This window comes from Equus caballus, chromosome 20 (genome assembly GCF_041296265.1).
Source record: "Equus caballus isolate H_3958 breed thoroughbred chromosome 20, TB-T2T, whole genome shotgun sequence".
NCBI classification, from domain to species: domain Eukaryota; kingdom Metazoa; phylum Chordata; class Mammalia; order Perissodactyla; family Equidae; genus Equus; species Equus caballus.
The window spans coordinates 24,641,092-24,661,723 of record NC_091703.1 but is presented as its reverse complement, the minus strand read 5'-3'; the positions used below and the strand labels follow the sequence as shown (position 1 = coordinate 24,661,723).

Sequence of the window (20,632 nt, the reverse complement as noted above, 5' to 3'; positions counted from 1 at the left end):
TCTGGGGAAAGTGCAGTCAACCATGAAGTAATATAGCACATCGGGAGAGGAAGGGTGTTGGAAAGGGAAGATGTGACAGAGAGCGCCAGAGGTAAAAACCCTTTATTCCTAGCTTATCACACATTAGCACAGATTGGGCTGTGAAAGGCTGGCTGCCACTTTGAGAAGCAGAGGGACTGATCCTGAAGGAATGAGATGCGGGGCAGGATTGACAGGCAGTAGCAGTAAGGAAAAGTCCCAGAGCTTGGGGATGGCAGGCCAGAAGGAGCACCCAGGGAGCTGACAGGAGTGGGGTAGGGGCAGAGTTGTTGGCAGGGGACAATGGAGGTAATGGTGGCAAGCTTTGAAGAGTACAGAGAGGTGTTCACACTTAAAAGAAACTTTTCCTAAGTCACACTTTGTCTTAGGCTGGTCAGGTGACATTAATGACTCCAAGTGCTTGGTACACGGTTGACTCTAATCTGTTGAAATATATTGCTGAGAGTTAGCAGTTCAATCGCACAGGCATTTTGGGGGTACCTTCTAAGGGCTAAGGTTTGGGATACAGAGACTGATCAGTATGCTGCCTTCGTGAAACATGGGGTTCCAGGGAGTCACAGATTTGCACCACTCCCAGGGCTGCGTGACGGCTGGTGATTGTTTCCTCAAATCGTGGCAGGTGGTTCTTTGCCTGGCCCTGGGTATTTTCCTCATACACACGCACTGCTGAGTCCTCAGCTGAATACTTAAGGGCGCCCTCTGCAGATCTCAAAGTTCTCTCTCGGGGCAGGGCTCTTTCGTATTCTGCCCCAGAAGGTGTAGCCAGCTCAACCTCATCAGACGCTCAGCTGTTTCCTCAGCTCAAGGAGACTTCCAGAAACGTGTCCCTTCCCTGCTCTGTGACCTGGAGACTCTCCAAACAGTAAGCTGGGGCCATCTTCCAGCTCACCTCATTTGTTCACTGTTTCTTAGAGATCACCACTGTTCAGATTCGTTGTCTGACTTTGAGAATTGTTCTTCCATATATCTTGTCCTTTTTGTTTGGTTGTTTCAAACAGGAGGGTAAATCTGGTCCCTGTTTCTCCATCTTGTCCAGAAGTGGTAATATATGAGTCATTCTTGATGATTTTGTTTCTTACTCATTTTTAGTTTTAATTTACATTTTTGTAAGTTTTAATTTACTCATTTTGGTTTTAATTTACGTTTCTCTGATCACTAATGATGGGTACTTTTTCACGTACTCATTAATTGTTTATCTTTTTGATAAAATGTCCAAATCATTTGCCTGTCCTTTTTATTGAAGTCACATTGGTTTATGACATTATATAAACTTCAGGTGTACATCATATTTCCACTTCTGTATAGACTGCACCATGTTCACCACCAGACGTCTAGTTGCCATCTGTCACTGTACACATGTGCCCCTATTTTTTTTAATTGTGTTGCTTCTCTTTTTATTTTTGAGCTGTAGGAATTCTTGAGTTGTATATCATGAACACGAGTTTTTTTATCAGATGTGTATTTTGCAAATATTTTCTCCCAGTCCATAGCTTGCCAAGTCATTTTCTTAGCAACGTCTTTCTTTAAGCAGAAGTTTAAAAAGTTTTGAAGTCTAATTTATTAATTTCTCTTTTATGGTAATGATTTCTGTATCAATTCTGAGAAATCTTTGTGTACCTCCAAGTCATGAGTTATTCTCTATACTTCTAAAAGCTTTATAGTTTAATGTTTGCTTTATGTCTATGTTTATTTCAAATTAATTTTTGTATATGGCATGAGATAGGGATCAAGGTTAATTTTTTTCGCCCTATGAGCATCCATTTGTTCCAGTACCATTTGTCGAAAACTAACAAATGCCTTCTATTCCACTCCATTAATCTAAGTTTTTAGTCTTTTACCAGTACCATGCTGTCTTGATTCTGTAGCTTTATAATAAAAGTTTTGAAGTCAGGTAGTATAAGTCCACCAACTTTATCCTCCTTTTTCGAGATTGCATTGGCTATTTAAGTTGTTTGTATTTCCACATCTTAGAATGAACTTGTCACTTTCTACAAAAAAGAGCTTAGTGAGATTATGATTGGAAATGCATCAATTCTATTGAATGAACAGATCCATTTGGGGGAAAACTGATACCTTAACAACCGTCTTCCTATCTTTGATATTTTAATGTTACTATTTATGCAGGGTTTTAATTTATAAATTATATAATTGAATTTTGATGCAATACACTAGATTTAACGTTCTAGGATTTTATCCATTTCATCTATATATTTATATTTATTGGCACAATGGTTTTTATAATATTTTATCTTTGCAATGTCTGCAGAATCTATACTATATCCTCTTCGTTCTTCCTGATAATGGTGACTTGTGTCTTTTCTCTTTTTTTATTTTTCCTTGACCAATAATATCACTAGAGATTTTCAAGTTTGTTTTGGTCTTTACAAAGCACTAACTTTTGAATAGATTATTTTGAATAGATTGTCTCTATTGTATGTTAATTTTCTATTTTATTAAATTCTGTTCTTTATTATTTCCTTTCTCTTTCTTTGCGTTTATTTTGCAATCCTTTTTTTTTAACTTCTTAGAATTAGTATTTAGCTCATTAAATTTCAGATTTTCTTGTTTTCTAATGTCAGCATTTCCCTGTAAGTACTGCTTCAATGAATTCCCCAAGTTTGATGTGTATGTTTTCATTAGTACTTAGTTCTAAATAATTTCAGATCTATTATGATTTATTTCTGACCAATATATTATAGAAATAAATGCTTCTTAATTTCCAACAGTGAGTTTTACTAGTTATTTTCATTTTGATTCTGAGCTTAGCTGTGTTATGATATATGCAATATTATATCTCTATATTTTATTCCCTTGAAATTTGTTGAGATTCAGCCTACGTACAATCGATTATTGTAACTGTTACCTATGTGCAGGAAAATAACGTATATTGTGCAGTTAAGTGGTATGCTATACATGGTATAGAGGCATTATATATATATATAATGTCCTGTTTTTTCAAACAGGAGGGTAAACCTGGTTCCCATTACTCCATCTTGGCCAGAAGTGGAAACACATAAGTCATCCTTGAGGCTTTTGTTTCCTACTTCTCTTTGGTTTTAATTTACATTTCTCCAATGACTAATGATGTTGGGCACTTTTTCATGTCCTCCTTGGCCATTTGTTTATATATATCTGTATATGTCTATATATATCTCTATCTTCATTAGGTCAAGTTTGTTCATTGTAATATTCAACCCCTCTTCATCCTTACTAATTTTTTCCCCCTGACATATCACATTGATTTGTACCTTTAAGGGCTAATATTTTTCTGACAATGGCTCACTGAGTCTGATAGCTGCAGAGACACCATCATTAGGTATCATACAGATACCATACCATAAAATTCTTTCTGAAGACCAGCTACGGCGCAAGTTAAGTCATTGTCCTTTCTTGAGGGAAAAGAAACACCACACGAGAGCTGACGTGAGAGTCCTCATGGAGGGAGACAGGGAGCAGGAAGCATTCCAAGTGCTCCCGGAGCGGCCAGTCTTCCTCTAACGGCAGCGCCCTGCAGCGCGGGAGCAGAGAAAATGGGGGGGTGAGCCTCTTTGAAAGAGTCCAGGAGGGCTCCCAGGTGTCTTGAAGTTACCTATGGTCTGTGATGCGGCAGAGGGGACCCTTTCCCGAGGTCTCTGTCCTTACGCCCGAGCCCGCTGGGAGGTGATTCCTTTTCCCACGTAGTTCCCAGCGAGGCGCCTCTGGTGGATGCTACTTTCTGTTTTCTTGATTCTGGCGCCTCTCCCTCCCTCCCGTGCGATCGCAGCCATACGTGCCTGGTCTCCTGCAATGCCTGCATCTCGGAGGACAAATTTGATCAGGCCACTTGCCTCCAGAAAACCCTTCTTTACCTCCCACAGGTGAGAAGGCCTCCCTCACCTGCGCGTGAGTCCTCCTTACTAATTCTTAAAATACATTTTTATCTGCTCATTCTATCAGTTACCGAGAGGAGTATTTAAAAGTCGACTATGATTTTGAATTTGCCTTTTACTCTTTATAGTTTTGTCAGTATATCTTGAGGCTATTATTAGTGCATGCAAATTTAAAATTATTATGGTTTCTGATGAATTGAATCCTTTATCTTTATGAAATAACTATCTCTGGCAATTTTTGTTGCTTAAAATATGTTTTCTCTATTGTCAGTATAGCTATATCAGTGTGCTCTTGGTTCGAATTTGCCTATCTCTTTTATACATACACTACGTATGTATAAGTATGTACATACACACACATCTTTCAGGCCTCAGGCACATAGAGTTAAGTCATAATGTTATGAACTTTTTTATGTAATCTGTTGTTTTTGTTGGTCCTTACTTACGGTGCTTTGGCTGTTTAGTTATTTTGTACTATGAGCTGCTCCACGCTTTGGAAGTTTACCTGCGGAAATTACCTTTAGCCAGATTAGAGGTGAAGCGCTTGAGAGAGGGTTTTCCTTTGCGTCGTCTGGGTTTCCGGGAACTGCGAGTCTAGGGTCACGTTAAATTAAGTATTCACCAAGAGATTTCTCCACTTCTCCCAGGTAGTGTGAATTCAGGCTGAAAACACTTGCGATGGCCAACTTCTATTTTTTAATCCCTTTTACGTAGCGCTAAACTTTGAGGTAATAGATTTGCTTTTCTGTCCTCTAGAGCTGGGAGTGAGATAGGAGAAGTGAGGGGTTGAGGAGTGATACCAGCCTATTTCTAAGTTCAAATTTAAACTGATGGTTTAACCCCCTGGGATCCCAGCTTCTAGGGGGGAAGATGTCCCGTTAGACTCCTCAACTTGGGGTGCGGCTCTGGGCTGTGTCTCTGGAGCCCCTTGAGGTCACAAATGCAAAGCTCACTCTCCATCTCCCCTCCCTCCTCGTTTGGTAAATGACTGGCTATATAGCGTGCAGCCTCAACATCCGCTAGAGGTCCTTGTCTTCATTCAGTCCCTGACTGGAGAATTCCTTACTTTTGTGACCGCTCATTGACTTGTAAAATTTTTCTCAGATTTTTAGTTGTTTTTACCAAAAGGATTCGTTCGGGTTTTTAGTCTGCCACCTTACTGGAAACAGAATCTAAATTTAGTGGATGGCAACTCAAACTCTCTTAGGCAGCTTATTTATGCTCTTTTCCTCTCAATAATTACATATCTCAGTAGGTTACAATTGCGAATATTTACTTTAACTAAGTCTATGAAGAGAAATTGGGAGGCTGATCAGCTTTACTGGATAAGTATGTGGTGTCTGTTTTAGTAACATTCCCAGCTAGGGTCAATTTTTAAAGAGGATACCACAAACCGCTTACATCTGCTAACTCGAAACTGCCCAGGAAACTTTACATTTTTCATTTTTAGCTTTGACTTCCCTTTATGTTTCTGTTCTAATGACCTTCTAGAACGAAAATCATGCAAACATGCTGTTGTGGGTTAAATGTTTGCCCCCATCCCCCAAAGATATTTCTACCCAGAACCTCTGAATGTGACCTTATTTGAGGAAAGGGTCTTTGTAGATATAATTAAGTTAAGGATTTTAAGATGATGCCATCCTGGATTATCCAGGTAGACCCTAAATCCAGTGGCAAGTGTCTTTATAAGAAGAGGAAAAGACACAGACAGGAGAGGAGACATGTGAAGAGAAGAAGGTGACATGAAGATGGAGGCAGAGACTGAAATGATGGGTCTACAAGCCAAGGGATGCCAAGGATTGCCAGCCTCGAAGCTAGGAGAGAGGTGTGGACAAATTCTCCTTTCCAGCCCCCAGAAGGAACCAATCCTGCAGGCACTTTAGTTTCAGAATTCTGTCCTCTAGACCTGTGAGAGGGTACATTTCTCTTATTTTAAGCCCCCCAGTTTGTTATCATTTATTATGGCAGCCCTAGAGAGCTCACACCCACCTTGACAGATGCTTTCTGTTCCAGTTACTTTTAGAAGTCTGCCATTTAGTTTCCCAAGAAATATGAGCAAGGGATGACAATCAGGTAAGGAAACTGGACTGGAACTTCTCTGGAGGCCCAACCCAACTTCAAGAGCTTCCTGGTTGTGCGGATTAAATATTGTGCATGCTTAAAGCTTTTAACAAGTATAAAGCCTTTCCTAACTCTTGTTATTACTTTTCTCTCTCTTTTTTTTTTTGAGGAAGATTAGCCCTGAGCTAACATCTGTGACAATCCTCCTCTTTTTGCTGAGGAAAACTGGCCATGATATCCATGCCCATCTTCCTCTACTTTATATGTGGGACGCCTGCCACAGCATGGCTTAGCCAAGCGGTGCCATATCCACACCTGGGATCTGAACCAGCGAACCCCGGGCTGCTGAAGCAGAACGTGCAAACTTAATCGCTGCGCCACCAGACCAGTCCCCTATAAGTCCCCTATAATTACTTTTTTTTTTTTAACATGGCTAAGCATTCAGGCTTGGCATTTGCCATCAGCCCCCTCTTTAGCCTCAACTCTGGCAGTGTTCTTAATGGTTGACCCTTCTTTCTGCCCCCTCTTTCATGCCTCTCCCCTCCTCCTACATACACACTGAAATGAGGCTCTCTCAAACTTCCCAGAGTGCCTCTGAACTTGGCAGAGAAGTAATTTTTATCCAGTGAAGACCAACAACATAATAGTTCCTAGAAGTTGCATATCAAATTATAACTTAGGACTCAATTTTACCTATTTGTTTTATCATCACAGCCCCTCTGTGACGTAGGTATTGTCATGACCATTTTACTAATAAGAACAGTTTTTCCCCAGTTAGAATCAAAGATCTGGAGCTGGAAGAAATCTTGGAGCTGCTGGCCTGACTGTTTCATTCATTAATTGGACAGTTCTTGAGTACCTATAATGTACTAGATTCTAAGACACTCTGGGGATTCAAATATAATCAATTTATTCAAGGCTTCACCTGCTGGTGAGCAAATATGTATCACTACCAGCAACAGTGTAGCAATTTTGTAGCATTAGTAAATTGGATATTAATTTTAAACCGAAGTAATTATTAAGTAGGAATTTTTTGCCCATTCCAAATCAAAAAATATAAATGATCAAAAATGTGTTGTAGAGCAATATTTATGTTGGTACCTATAAATCTACCGTAGTCCTCCTTTATTCACAGTTTTGTTTTCTGCAGTTTCCATTACCCACAGTCAATCACAGTCCAAAAATATTAAATGGAAAATTCCAGAAATAAACAATTCATAAGTTTTAAATTGTTCACTGTTCTGGGTAGTGTGATGAAATCTCAGCCTGTCCTGCTCCATTCCGCTCAGGACGTGCATCTCCCCTTTGTCTAGCGTATCCATGGATACATGCTCCCCGCCGTTAATCACTTAGTAGCCACCTTGGTTATCAGATCGACTGTTGGGGTATAGCAGTGCTTCTGTTCAGGTAACCCTTATTTTACTTAATAACGGCCCCAAAGTGCAAGAGTAGTGATGCTGGCAATTGGAATATGCCAAAGAGAAGCCATAAAGTGCTTCCTTTATGTGAAAAGGTGAAAATTCTTGACTTACTAAGGAAAGAAAAGAAATCATATACTGAAGTACTGAAGATCTACGGTACGAATGAATCTTCTATCTGTGAAATTGTGGAGAAGGAAAAAGAACTGTTTGCTAGTTTTGCTGTCACACCTGAAATATGTGTGTATAGGAAAAAACATGATATATATAGAGAGTTCGGTACTATGTGTGGTTTCAGGCAACCACTGGGGGTCTTGGAACGTCTCTCTCACAGATGAGGGGAAACTACTGGACTTCATTCTTTTTTTTTTCTGCTTTTTCTCCCCAAATCCCCCCTGTACATAGTTGTATATTTTGGTTGTGGGTCTTTCTAGTTGTGGCATGTGGGACGCCACCTCAGCATGGCCTGATGATCGGTGCCATGACTGTGCCTAGGATCCGAACCAGTGAAACCCTGGGCCGCCGAAGTGGAGCCCGCAACCGTAACCACTCGGCCACGGGGCCGGCCCCTGTGCTTCATTCTTAACTACTGCATAGTATTTCACAGAACAATGTGCCATAATTTATTTGCTCATTCCTATTGGTCTTTCCAACATTTTGTTGCAACAGACATCTTTTTGTACAAGTGCTGGAGTACTTCTTTAAAAAATTTTACTAGAAGTAGAGTTGCTGAGTCAAAAGATGTTCGCATTCAAAATTTGTAGATAGTCTCAAATTTCCCCACAAAGCTACCAGTTTATACTCCTATGAGTATTATGAGCAGAACCTTTCTGAATGTCTCACCAATGCTGCATAATATTCATCTCTAAAATTTGGTCAATCTGAAGGGGGAAAAATGACTCAATCTTGTTTTAATTGATGGGGAGAAGGCAGAGGAAGAGGTTAGGGGAGATTTTCACTCTCTTCTTTTTATCTCTGCTGGGAAACTAATCTGGATGACCTCCACACCTATCTCCTTCTGCCAGGCTGAGCTGGCCCCAGCCAGTCTGCAAAGGAGCACCAGAAAGATAAAAGCTTTCTGGGTTTACAGAGGCTTTTCAAGATGGTTCCAGGGCCCTCTGTATGCAGACTTTGACCTTCAGTGTAGTCTCAGGCCCTCAATATGTATTCTCCCCACTCTTCTTCCTGGGCCTAGAGATCCTGTCATTCATTTCTTATGACCTAGAGAACCTAAGTATTCTATAGGCCAACGTAGGTTTCATAGCAACTTAAATGTGTAATGTGGTGTGAAGCAGGTCCTTTCTCTTGTGAGTCCAGACTACTCTCAGAGGTTGAGTGTTCTCTGCTAGACGTTGCCTATGGTGCATACAGACGGTCTATACCTGGCCCATGCTGTGGGGAAATGAGAGTTTGGCGGTTCCATGTTCTCTATTCTCTATAAATTTTCCTCTAATAGACTCTGTTATCCCTGTACTGGGTGGTACAAGTGTTGTGTGTCTGTGACCCTATGGCATGACAATATCCGTAAAGTTTTCATTTTTTAACAATAGGAACTTAATTTAAATATTACTTGAGTAATTTTTTTTTCAGTAGTGAAAGCCATCCTTTGTTATCTTCACAGAGCCTGTGGGTCAGGCATCCTCAGGGCACAGCAGAGACAGCTTGCTTCTGCTACCTGCCATTTGGGGCCTCAGCTGGAAGACTTGAGCAGCTGGTGATGGAATAATTGGAAAGCTCTCTCCCTCACATGCCTGGGATCGATGGAGGCTGAGCCCTTAGCTGGAGTTGCCAGACACCTACATGGGGCTCCTTCCTGTAGCTTACGCTCCCTCATAACATGGTCACGTGCTCCCAAGGACAGGTCCCAAAGACAGAGGGCCAGGTGGAAGCTGTGCTATTTTAGATCTAGCTTCAGAAGCCACATGGCATCACTTCCTTCATACTCTTTTGTTTGGGAGCAATCAGAAGATCCCACCCTGATACAAGGGGAGGGAACACATACATCTCAGTGGGAGGAATGTCAGTCAAATAGTAAGAATAGCCTGTGGGAAGGTGCGGTCATCTTTGGAAATACAATCTGCCACTTTCCTTAATTCCTATAAACTCGTTCTTTTAATTTCTGAAAAGATGCTTGGTCAAATGTTTCTCACTAGAAAAATGTAGCATAAGACTGGAACTGCTGGAATGATAGAGGATAACACATTTCTCTCTCAAAACTAGAGTCGGGTTTTAGTGACCATTTACTCATATATCCTTCATTTATTGTAGGTGCTCTGGAAGTAAATATCCTAAGAAAAATTATTTATTATGATCTTTAAAATTGCTGACCCTAAGTCTGACCACACACAAAGTTAGCATATTCCTCTTAATGCTTTCTCTATACTTAGGAAGATCACCAGGAAGATGAGTGGCTAGAAATGCCTTTACTGCATTCTAGGTATGACCTCTAGATATAAAACCTGGACCCCAAACCTGGCCATTTCAACAGGATATCCACATTTCTTGCAAGTGGCAATCATTAAGTATTAGTCAATATCATACTTTCTTCATTGAGTTTAGCTCTGAAAGGATATACACACTGGGTTTATATTATTCTCACAATTTTACATTTAACTTCTCATCCCGGAAACTATAGTCACACTTACACAACATTTACCCCTTTTAAGCTAAAAATCCTGCTTCTCCATGTTCCCATAAGAAATTAAGGGCTTGGTAGATTGGAAACTAGAAATGGAACAGACCTCGTAAGGAAAGAAGATATACCCAGGGCCACAGTCTTCTAAGTGTAAGTGAGAAGGGGATGAGGAAGTTCTTTGGGCCTGGGAAACACTTCTCTTATTCAGATGCTAGATAGTTCCTTGTCCTGTGCATCAGATCAGGGTGTCATCCCAGAGACTCTCTTCTTGAACTCAAACTGAAGGAGAAGAGGAACCAAGAGAATTAGCCTCAAACTGCTGCTCCCATGGCTGCAATTATGCAACTTAAACAAAATTTTGGGCCCCCTACCCCCACTTCCGCTGCTCCATAGACAGTAGGACAGGTCCGGACCATCTCGTTCATTTACGTCATCGCTGGACTCCATTCCCCAATACACACGAGAATGGAGTCAATCCTAGATTGACTGCAGCCATCCGGACAGGCTGTGCGTGAATAGGAGAGTCCGGCAGAACAGCATTTGACACCACAGGAACCAGCTGCCGCCATAGAGGAAGAGAATGTGTGTCCATTCTCATCCTAGCAGGCAGTCTTTATGCAAGACAGGAAAAGGACACTGGTGTTTTATTAAGAGGGCCCCTGAATTAAGGTAATGTGCTTTATCAGTGTTGGCTTATTTGGAAAATTGTAATATGACTCTGTTTAACCTTAAATATTAACTTTTTTCTATCTACAAGTTAAAATTTTAAAGTATGGCTCAAAATTAATGATTACTGATGACAGTGATATTAACATAGTCAAATCCTGCTCTTTCTGTTTAATGTATGCATGACGTGTCTTTCTCTATTCCTTTACTTTCAACCACCTGTGTCTTATCTGAAATGAATCTCTTATAAACAGCATATTGTTGGATCATGGTTTATATTCCCTCTGTCAATTTCTGTCTTTTAATTGGTGTATTTAGAATACTTATATTTACGGTAATTGTTGATATGTTAAAGCTTATATCTGCCATTGTGGGTTTGTTTGTTTGTTTCCTCTATTTCTTGTTTGTCTGTTTCTCTTTCTGTACCTTCCTGTGAGTTACTTGAACATGCTTTAGGATTCCATCTTAGCTGGAACCAGAAGCTGCTGAGTAACTTTTTTTATTGTGGTAAAATATAACATAAAATTTACCATCTTGACCATTTTTCACATACGATCATGGTATTAAGTACATTTACAAGGTTGTGTAATCATCACCACTGGCTATTTCCAGAACTTTTTCATCATCCCAAACAGAAACTGTGCAATAACTCCCCCTTACTCCCTCCCTCCAGCCCTTGGTAACCCAATTCTACAATTCTGCCTCAACTTTCCTATTCTAGGCATCTCATCTAAGTGGAATTGGACAATATATATATTTTTTTTGTCTGGCTTATTTCACTTAGCATAATATTTTTGAGTTACAGCTATGTTGTAGCAAATATCAGAATTTTGTTCCTTTTAATGGCTGAATAATATTCCACTGTATATCTATGTAGACTGCATTTTGTTTATCCACTCATCTGCTGATGGACACTTGAGTCATTTCCACCTTTTGGCTGTTGTGAATAATGCTGCTCTGAACATTGGTATATAAATATCTGTTTGTGTTCCTGCTTTAAAATCTTTTGGATATATATCTAGGAGTGAAATTGCTGGATCATCTTGAGTAAGTTTTTAAAGCACAAGAAGTTTCCCCCAATATTCTATGACAGTGAAGAGACTGATTTTCCCAGAACTCAGAATGGACAGATGGGGACAATGTGACCTAATGCCACAGAAGAGAATATCATGTCAAGGAGTTATTCAAAGTTCTTCAGTTACTACTGTCACCCCCTCCTAAGCCTTTCGGCAGGGTGGGTGGTGAGGGGAAGGTGTTATTGGGATGCACAGCCCCTGAAGGCTTGTCTTTATGCAGGATGTGCCATTTGGAGAATCAGGATCAGAGACTGGAGGGAGGTAAGGGTTTCCAAAAAAGCTTTTTCAGGCTGTGGTTTGGAGAAGGCTTATAAATTCCATAAAATTAGAATTGATGGAATCAGGGATCAGAAAGAATTCGGTTTCATTGACATGGAAACCTAGTTTCTATTACCACGTTTGACACTAACTGGATGTGTAATCTTAGGAAAGTGACTTAACTTCTTATGGCCTCAGTTTCCTTTATTGTACAAGATGCAGGTGGGGAGAGTGGTGTGGTAGGATTGGACTGGATAGTATCTGGTCCTTTTCAGCTCTAAGCTCTATGATTTAAAAAGCTTGTAGATTACTTTCGTCTGTAGGTCAATTTTTTGTTTGTATAAAGGCTCGATTCCTAGGTCCAGGCTGTATTGGTTTTGGGAGATCAGCTAATTTCAAATGCCTCATCACAGAAACTATTGTTTGTGTCTATCCTGCAACACTTTTACTTAGCTAAAAATATGCAGCATGAATTTATCTAATATAACCAATATTTCCTTAAAGCACGAACCACACTGCCAGCCAGAGTTATTGAATATTGTCACACCCAGGATCCTGTTGTATTTTATATTATAACACTTCAGAATAACAATGGTTCTCTTAAAACCCATTGTGCTCTCCTTAGTTGTTTCCTGTAAATATACCTGTCCTTTCCAAACATCCGTCTCTTTCTATAAACTCTTCCTCCAGTTTTGACTCAGTTTCCTCTCGAAATTACAGTAATATAGATTTGGAAAAGGCCTCACCCTCGTTTCCCTCTGACAGTGGGCTTAGGTGTCCCTCTGTTGTTTTTCTGGTATTCAGCGCATTCATTATTCCTCCATTTATTCCTTCAGTCATTCATAGATAGGCACCATGCTAGGTGTTGAGGACGCAGCAATGAGCAAGACAGGCATGCCCCCTGCTCTCATTTAGCTTAATGTCAGGAGACGAAGACGGACATTGAAGGAGTAATAGTAGGTGTGCTGGATGTAAAGAAGGACAAATGCAGAGTTCTACATGGTATAGGATCTTATACTGGGATTTAACCAAATCCTTGTGTATCAGAGATTCCTAGATGAAGTGGCATTTAAGATGAAATCTGAGTAGTGAGTAGGAGTCAGCCTGGCAAAGATGGGGAGAGGGAATATCCAAGCAGAGGGAACAGCTGAAATGAGAAAGTCCATGGAACAGTAGAAAAACTATGGGAACATCCCACTGGCCAGGACAGAGAGAGGGCAGGGGAGAGGGGTGGGACATAAGGCTGGAGAGGTAGGTAGAAGTCTGACCAGCATGCACATTAGAGGCTGTGCTCAGGAGTTTGGACTTTATCCTCAAGGAAGTGGGGAATCACTGAGAGTTTAAAGTAGGGAAGAGGCATTATCAAATCTGACATTTTAATGGAAAGTAAAAAGAGAGGAGTAAGACTGAGAGAGACAGACAGACAGACAGACAGTGAATGAATACTACTCTTCCCAGAGGTTTGGCTGTGAAAGGGAAGAGAAAGAATCATTGCTGGGAGATAATAGTGAGTTAAGAAAGGGTGATAGTTTTAAAAATAGGAGAGACTTGCATATATTTAAATGCTAAATGAAAGGAGCTGGTAGGGAGGAAAGATTGAAGAATTAGGAGAGAAAGGGACAATAGCCTAAGATTCCTGAGACCATAGACTGGAGGAGGAAGTCTGGAACCAAGATGGAAGAATTGGTCACTTGTCACACTTTGCTGACTTTTTCTCACTAGATTTCTGTCTCCTTCACTAGGCTGTGAGCTCCTGAAGGTCAGGGACTGTATCTTATTTGATTTCGTATCCTTAGCACTCAGTTTAGGACCTAACACCCAAAGGTACCCTGTAAGTGTTTAGCTGAACTGACATGTTATTTGTGGTAGGAAGGCACAGCTGTGGTTTTCCCTTAAGGATTTAGACTAAATGCCTTGATGCTTAGAGGGTTGGGGATTAACTTGAGAGAGGGCTTCTGGAATAGATTTGAAAGATGCCCAAGAGCTATGGAATGGCAGAGTTGCCTGGCCAGTTGTTAGGCTAGTAACCCTGGTGTTTATACCCGATGGGGAGGCCTCAGCTGAAATTAGTCACAGTGCGGATAAAGAGCAAACTAGGGCCGGCCTGGTTGCCTAGTGGTTAAGTTTGTGTGCTCCGCTTCAGTGGCCCTGGGTTCACGGATTTGGATCCCAGACGTGGACCTACACACTGCTCATCAAACCATGCTGAGGCAGCATCCCATGTGCAAAAAAAAAATAGAGGAAGATTGGCACAGATGTTAGCTCAGTGACAATCTTCTTCAACAAAAAGAGGAGGATTGGCAACTGATGTTAACTCAGGGCCAATCTTCCTCACACACACACACACACACACACACACACACACACACACACACAAAGAGCAACCTATAATGTGCTAGTCAAGAATGACTGAAAAACAAACTTCCTCTTGGCTTTCTCCTGGGTCCAGAAAGGAAGATGAATAATCCAGCAACTCTCACAGAAGAAGGAACAACACTCACTCCTTTTGAGTCCCCTTCTTGTCAGATAGGATGCAGCTATTCACACAGGCCGTGAACAGAATCACAAATAGCTGATCCCGAATGTTTCTCCAGCCAGTTGTTCTTAAACCTCGTACAAATACGGAAATTAAACCAATTCAGGGAAACAGGGAGGTGAGAATTTTTCTTCTTTTCTGGCAAAGGACGCCATTAATATCGATGAGCAAATGTTATTCTATGTTAATTTGATTTCCTGAAATTTCAAAATCCTTGCACAGTCCTAGAATGAATTCAAGTTTCACTAAGGCTACTCAGGGGGGAGTATTTTCTAGGTTCTAGTAAATAGGGCTGTAGAATTCTTCCTCAGAATTGTGGAAACATCATTCCATGTCCCCTGGGGCATTTAGTTTACAAAGGAGAGGGTGGAAGTCAACAGGTTTCTTTTCCCTGGCCAGGTGCCTGATTTGGGGGAGTCTGGGTGGAGGGAGGAGGGTGAGGTAGAGGAGCCCTCTAGAAGCTTGTAGGATTTCTTTTTTGTTATTTACAAATGTTATCAGATTACCCATAGCATGTGTTTTTTCAGTATTCCTGCTCAACAATCATTAGATCCTTTAAATATGAAATCAAGTTTTTCTTCAGCTAAGAAAATTTCTCTTATTATTTCCTTGATCATTCATTTGTTCTCTTTTCTTCTTCTGGAATTCCCATTATATAGAAATTAGTTATCATATATCTTTTCTTCCTGTTATTTTGTTTTTCATAGTTTCTCTCTCTCTCTCTCTTCTATAGTTTTTGGGAGATTCCTTAAACTGATTTCCTATTTCAAAGACTCTAGATTTGGTTCTTGGCATACTGTTCTGCTACTTAAGGCCTCCACTGATTTTGTTTTGTTTTGGCACTCATGATTTTATTTTACTTATTTTTTATCTGAGTTCATAATAGTTTACATCGTTGCGAAATTTCAGTTGTACCTTATTTCTTGTCTGTCACCACGTAAGTGCTCCCCTTCACCCCCTGTGCCCGCCTCCCACCCGCCTTCCCCTGGTAACCACTGAACTGTTTTCTTTGTCCATGTGTTTGTTTATATTCCACACATGAGTGAAATCATCTGGTGTTTGTCTTTCCCAGTCTGGCTTATTTCGCTTAGCATCATTCGCTCCAGGTCCATCCATGTTGTTGCAAATGGGATGATTTTGTCTTTTTTATGGCTAAGTAGTATTCCCTTATATATATATATATACCACATCTTCTTTATCCAGTCATTAGTCAATGGGCGCTTGAATTGTTTCCATGTCTTGGCTATTGTGAATAGTGCTGCAATGAACATAGGGGTGCATATGTTACTTTGGATTGTTGATTTCAAGTTGTTTGGGTAGATACCCAGTAATGGGATAGCTGGGTCATGTGGTAGTTCTATTTTAGTTTTTTGAGCAATCTCCATACTGTTTCCCATAGTGGCTGTACCAGTTTGCATTCCCACCAGCAGTGTATAGCCGTTTTAACAGAAGTAAGGTGGTATCTTCGTGTAGTTTTGATTTGTATTTCCCTGATGATTAGTGATGTTGAACATCTTTTCATGTGTTTATTCACCATGTGTATATCTTCTTTGGAAAAATGTCTGTTCACATCCTCTGCCCATTTTTTGATTGGGCTGTTTGTTTTTGTGTTGTCCAGTTGTCTGAGTTCCTTATGTATTATGGAGATTAACCCATTATTGGATATATGATTTGCAAATATTTTCTCCCAATTGGTGGGTTGAGCTTTTGCTGTGATACTAGTTTCTTTTGTCTTGTAGAAGCTCTTTACTCTGATGAAGTCCCACTTGTTTATTTTTGATTTTGATTCCCTTGTCTGAGAAGACATGGTATTTGAAAAGATCCTTTTAAGTTTGATGTCAAACAGTGTACTACCTATATTATCTTCCCGGAGTTTTATGGTTTCAGGACTTATCTTCAAGTGTTTGATCCATTTTGAGTTTATTTTTGTGTATGGCATGAGATAATGGTCTACTTTCATCCTTTTGCATGTGGCTATCCAGTTGTCTCAACAGCACTTATGGAAGAGACTGTCTTTTCTCCATTGTATGTTCTTGGCACCTTCGTCTAAGATTAGCTGTCTGTATATGTGAGGTTTTGTTTCTGGGCTTTCAGTTCTATTCCATTGATCTGTTTGTCTGTTTTTGTACCAGTACCATGCTGTTTTGATCACTATGGCTTTGTAGTACATTTTGAAATCAGGGATTGCGATGCCTCCAGCTATGTTCTTTTTTCTCAGGATAGCTTTAGCAATTCGGGGTCTTTGGTTGCCCCATATGAATTTTAAGATTCTTTGTTCTATGTCCACGAAGAATGTCATTGGGATTCTGATTGGGATTGCATCAAATCTGTAGATTGCTTTGGGTAATATGGACATTTTAACTATGTTTATTCTTCTAATCCATGTGCATGGAATCTCTTTCCATCTCTTTATGTCATTATCTAGTTCTTTCAATAACGTCTTATAGTTTTAATTGTTTAAGTCCTTCACCTCCTTAGTTAAATTTATTCCTAGGTACTTTATCTTTTTCCTTGTGATTGTAAATGGAATTGTATTGTTGAGTTCTCTTTCTGTAAGTTCGTTATTAGAGTACAGAAATGCAACTGATTTTTGTAAGTTGATTTTGTACCCTGCCACTTTCCTGTAGTTGTTAATTATTTCTAATAGTTTTCTGATGGATTCTTTAGGGTTTTCAATATATAAGATCATGTCGTCTGCAAACAGCGAGAGTTTCACTTCTTCATTCCCTATTTGGATTTATTTTATTCCTGTCTCTTGCCTCGTTGCTCTGGCCAAAACCTCCAGTACTATGTTGAATAAGAGAGGTGATAATGGGCATCCTTGTCTTGTTCCTGTTTTCAGAGGGATGGCATTCAGTTTTTCCTGATTGAGTATGATGTTGGCTGTGGGTTTGTCATATATGGCCTTTATTATGTTGAGGTAATTTCCTTATATCCCCAGTTTGTTAAGAGTTTTTTTTTTTTATCATAAATTGCTGTTGGAGCTCGTCAAATACTTTCTCTGCATTTATTGAGATGATCATGTGGTTTTTATTCCTCAATTTGTTAATGTGGTGTATCATATTAATTGATTTGCGAATGTTGAACCATCCCTGTGTCCCTGGTATAAATCCAAGTTGATCATGATGTATGATCTTTTTGATGTATTGCTATATTCTGGTTGCCAATATTTTGTTGAGGATTATTACATCTATGTTCATCAGCCATATTGGCCTGTAGTTTTCCTTTTTTGTGTTGTACTTGTCAGGCTCTGGTATCAGAGTGATGTTGGCCTTGTAGAATGTGTTAGGAAGCATTCTATCTTCCCTAATTTTTTGGAATAGCTTGAGAAGGATAGGTATCAAATCCTCTCTGAAAGTTTGGTAGAATTCCCCAGGGAAGCCATCTAGTCCTGGGCTTTTATTCTTTGGGATGCTTTTGATTACTGTTTCAATATCTTTACTTTTGATTGGTCCATTCAGATTCTCTATTTCTTACTGATTTAGCTTTGGGAGTTTGTAAGAGTCTGAGAATTTATCCATTTCTTCTAGATTGTCCGTTTTGTTGGAGTATATTTTTTCATAGTATTCTCTTATAATCCATTATATTTCTGTGGTATCCATTGTTATTTCTCCTCTTTTATTTCTCATTTTATTTATCTGAGATTTCTCTCTTTTTTTTCTTTGTAAGTCTGGCTAGGGGCTTGTAAATTTTATTTCTCTTCTCAAAGAACCAGCTCTTTCTTTCATTGATCCTTTCTACTGCCATCTTTGTTTCAATAGCATTTATTTCTGTTCTGATTTTTATTATTTCTCTCCTTCTGCTGACTTTGGGCTTTGTTTGTTCTTCTTTTTCTAATTCAATTAGGTATAGTTTGAGATTGCTTATTTGGGATTTTTCTTGTTTGTTAAGGTGAGCCTGTATTGCAATGTATTTCCCTCTTAACATGGCTTTTGCTGCATCACCTATGAGTTGCTATGGTATGTTTTCATTTTCATTTGTTTCCAGATATTTTTTGATTTCTCATTTAATTTCTTAATGATCCAATCGTTGTTCAATAGCATGTTGTTTAGTCTCCACATCTTTGTCCCTTTCTAAGCTTCTTTCTTGTAATTAATTTCTAGTTTTATAGCATTGTTATTTGAAAAGATACTTGTTATTATTTCAATCTTCTTAAGTTTATTGAGGCTTGCCTTGTTTCCCAACATATGGTCTATCCTTGAGAACGTTCCATGCGTACTTGAGAAAAAAGTGTGTTCTGCTAATTCCACTGTTTCCTTGTTGATTTTCTGTCTGGATGATCTATCCACTGATGTGAGTTGAATGTCAAGGTCCCCTACTATTATTGTATTATTATTAATATCTTCTTTTAGGTTTGTTAATAGTTGCTTTACGTACTTTGGTGCTCCTGTGTTGGGTGCATAGATATTTACGATTGTTATTTCTTCTTGATGGAGTGTCCCTTTGATCATTTATATACTGCCCCACTTTGTCTCCCTTTACCTGTCTTATCTTGAAGTCTACTTTGTCTGATATAAGTATGGCAACACCTGCTTTCTTTTCTTTGCCATTAGCTTGGAGTATTGTCTTCCATCCCTTCACTCTGAGCCTGTGTTTGTCATTGGAGCTGAGATGTGTTTCCTGGAGGTAGCAAATTGTTGGGTCTTGTTCTTTAAGGCATCTCGCCACTCTTTTTTATTGGAGAATTCAATCTATTTACATTTAGGGTGATTATTGATATATGAGGGCTTAATACTGCCGTTTTATCACTCATTTTCTGGTTCTCCTGCATTTCCTTTGTGTCTTCTCCTGTGTATTTTGGTCTACCAGTCGAGTTATGTAGTTTTTTATGTTGTGTTTCTTTGTTTTCTCCTTAATTATTTGTGTCTCGGTTCTGTGTTTTTGTTTAGTGGTTACCATGAGGTTTGTATTCAAAATCTCGTGGATAAGATAGTCCCTTTTCTGATGGCCTGTTATTTCCTTAGACTAAACTGATTCAGTCCCTTTCCTCTTCCCCTCCTAAGTTGTTTTTCTCACATCTTATTCCATCTTGTGTTATGAGTTTGTGGTTAAAATGACAAGATTATCTTTGTTTTTGGTGTTTTCTTTCCCTTTGTCTTTAATGCTATACTTGAGTATTTGATATCCTGCTCTGATTCTGTCTCCCTATTTATCTCCTTACTCCATGCTTTGTAACCCCTTTCTCCCTTTATTTTTCAAGTATGAGGGCGTTTTGTGTGTGTCGGGGGGGGTCTCTATGAACTCTCTTAGCTTATGTTTGTCTGCAAAAGTTTTTATTTCTCCATCGTATCTGAAGGATATTTTCACTGGACAGAGTATTCTTGGCTGAAAGTTTTTGTCCTTTAAAGATTCGAATATGGCATTCCAGTCCCTCCTAGCCTGTAAAGTTTCTGCAGAGAAATCCACTGAAAGTCTGATGGGGTTCCTTTTTAGGTTATTTTCTTTTGCTTTGCTGCCCTTAGTATTCTTTGTCATTCACTTTTGTCAGTGATATATGCCTTGCAGTAGGTCTTTTTACATTGATGTATTTAGGAGATATGATAGCCTCTTCCACATGGATTTCCATCTCCTTCCCTAGGTTTGGGAAGTTCTCTGCTATTACTTCTTTGAACAACTTTCTACTCCTTTCTCCTTCTCTTCTCCTTCTTTAATACCTATAATTCTTATGTTGCATTTCCTAATTGAGTTGGATATCTCTTGGAGACTTTCTTCATTTCTTTTCAGTCTTAGTTCTCTCTCCTTCTCTATCTGAAACATTTCAACATGTCTATCCTCAGTTATGCTGATACGCTCCTCTATGATGTCTGCTTGAGCATTCAGGGAATCCATATTTTGTTTTATTTCTTCCATTGTGTCTTTCATCTCTAATATTTCTGATTGATTCTTCTTTATAGTTTCAATCTCTTTTGTGAAGTAGCTCCTGAACTCGTTGAATTGTTTCTCTACATTCTCTTTTAACTCGTTGAGTTTTTTGATGATAGGTATTTTGAATTCTTTGTCTCTTAGATTACATATTTCTGTGTCCTCAGGACTGATTTCTGGGTACTTGTCATTTTCTCCCTGGTCTGGAGATC

The 20,632-nt window shown here is 39.4% G+C and overlaps 1 protein-coding gene across 12 annotated transcripts in view; it reads left to right on the top strand.

Moving 5' to 3' along the window:
• Nucleotides 1–20,632, top strand: part of CMAH (cytidine monophospho-N-acetylneuraminic acid hydroxylase) — a 351,661-nt gene that overhangs the window by 209,141 nt on the left and 121,888 nt on the right. For 2 of the 12 annotated variants that reach the window (XM_023624544.2, XM_070244985.1), the window contains exon 1: nt 3,274–3,896. The exons of 5 other annotated variants lie outside the window; for them this stretch is intronic. In XM_023624544.2, coding sequence (XP_023480312.2) covers nt 3,745–3,896 — 152 coding nt within the window. In that variant the 5' untranslated portion in view covers nt 3,274–3,744. Of the gene's footprint in view, nt 1–778; nt 902–3,273; nt 3,897–10,256; nt 10,692–20,632 lie in introns of those variants that run through there. 5 more of the 12 variants (XM_070244991.1, XM_070244989.1, XM_070244990.1 and 2 more) reach the window with 5 other exon arrangements.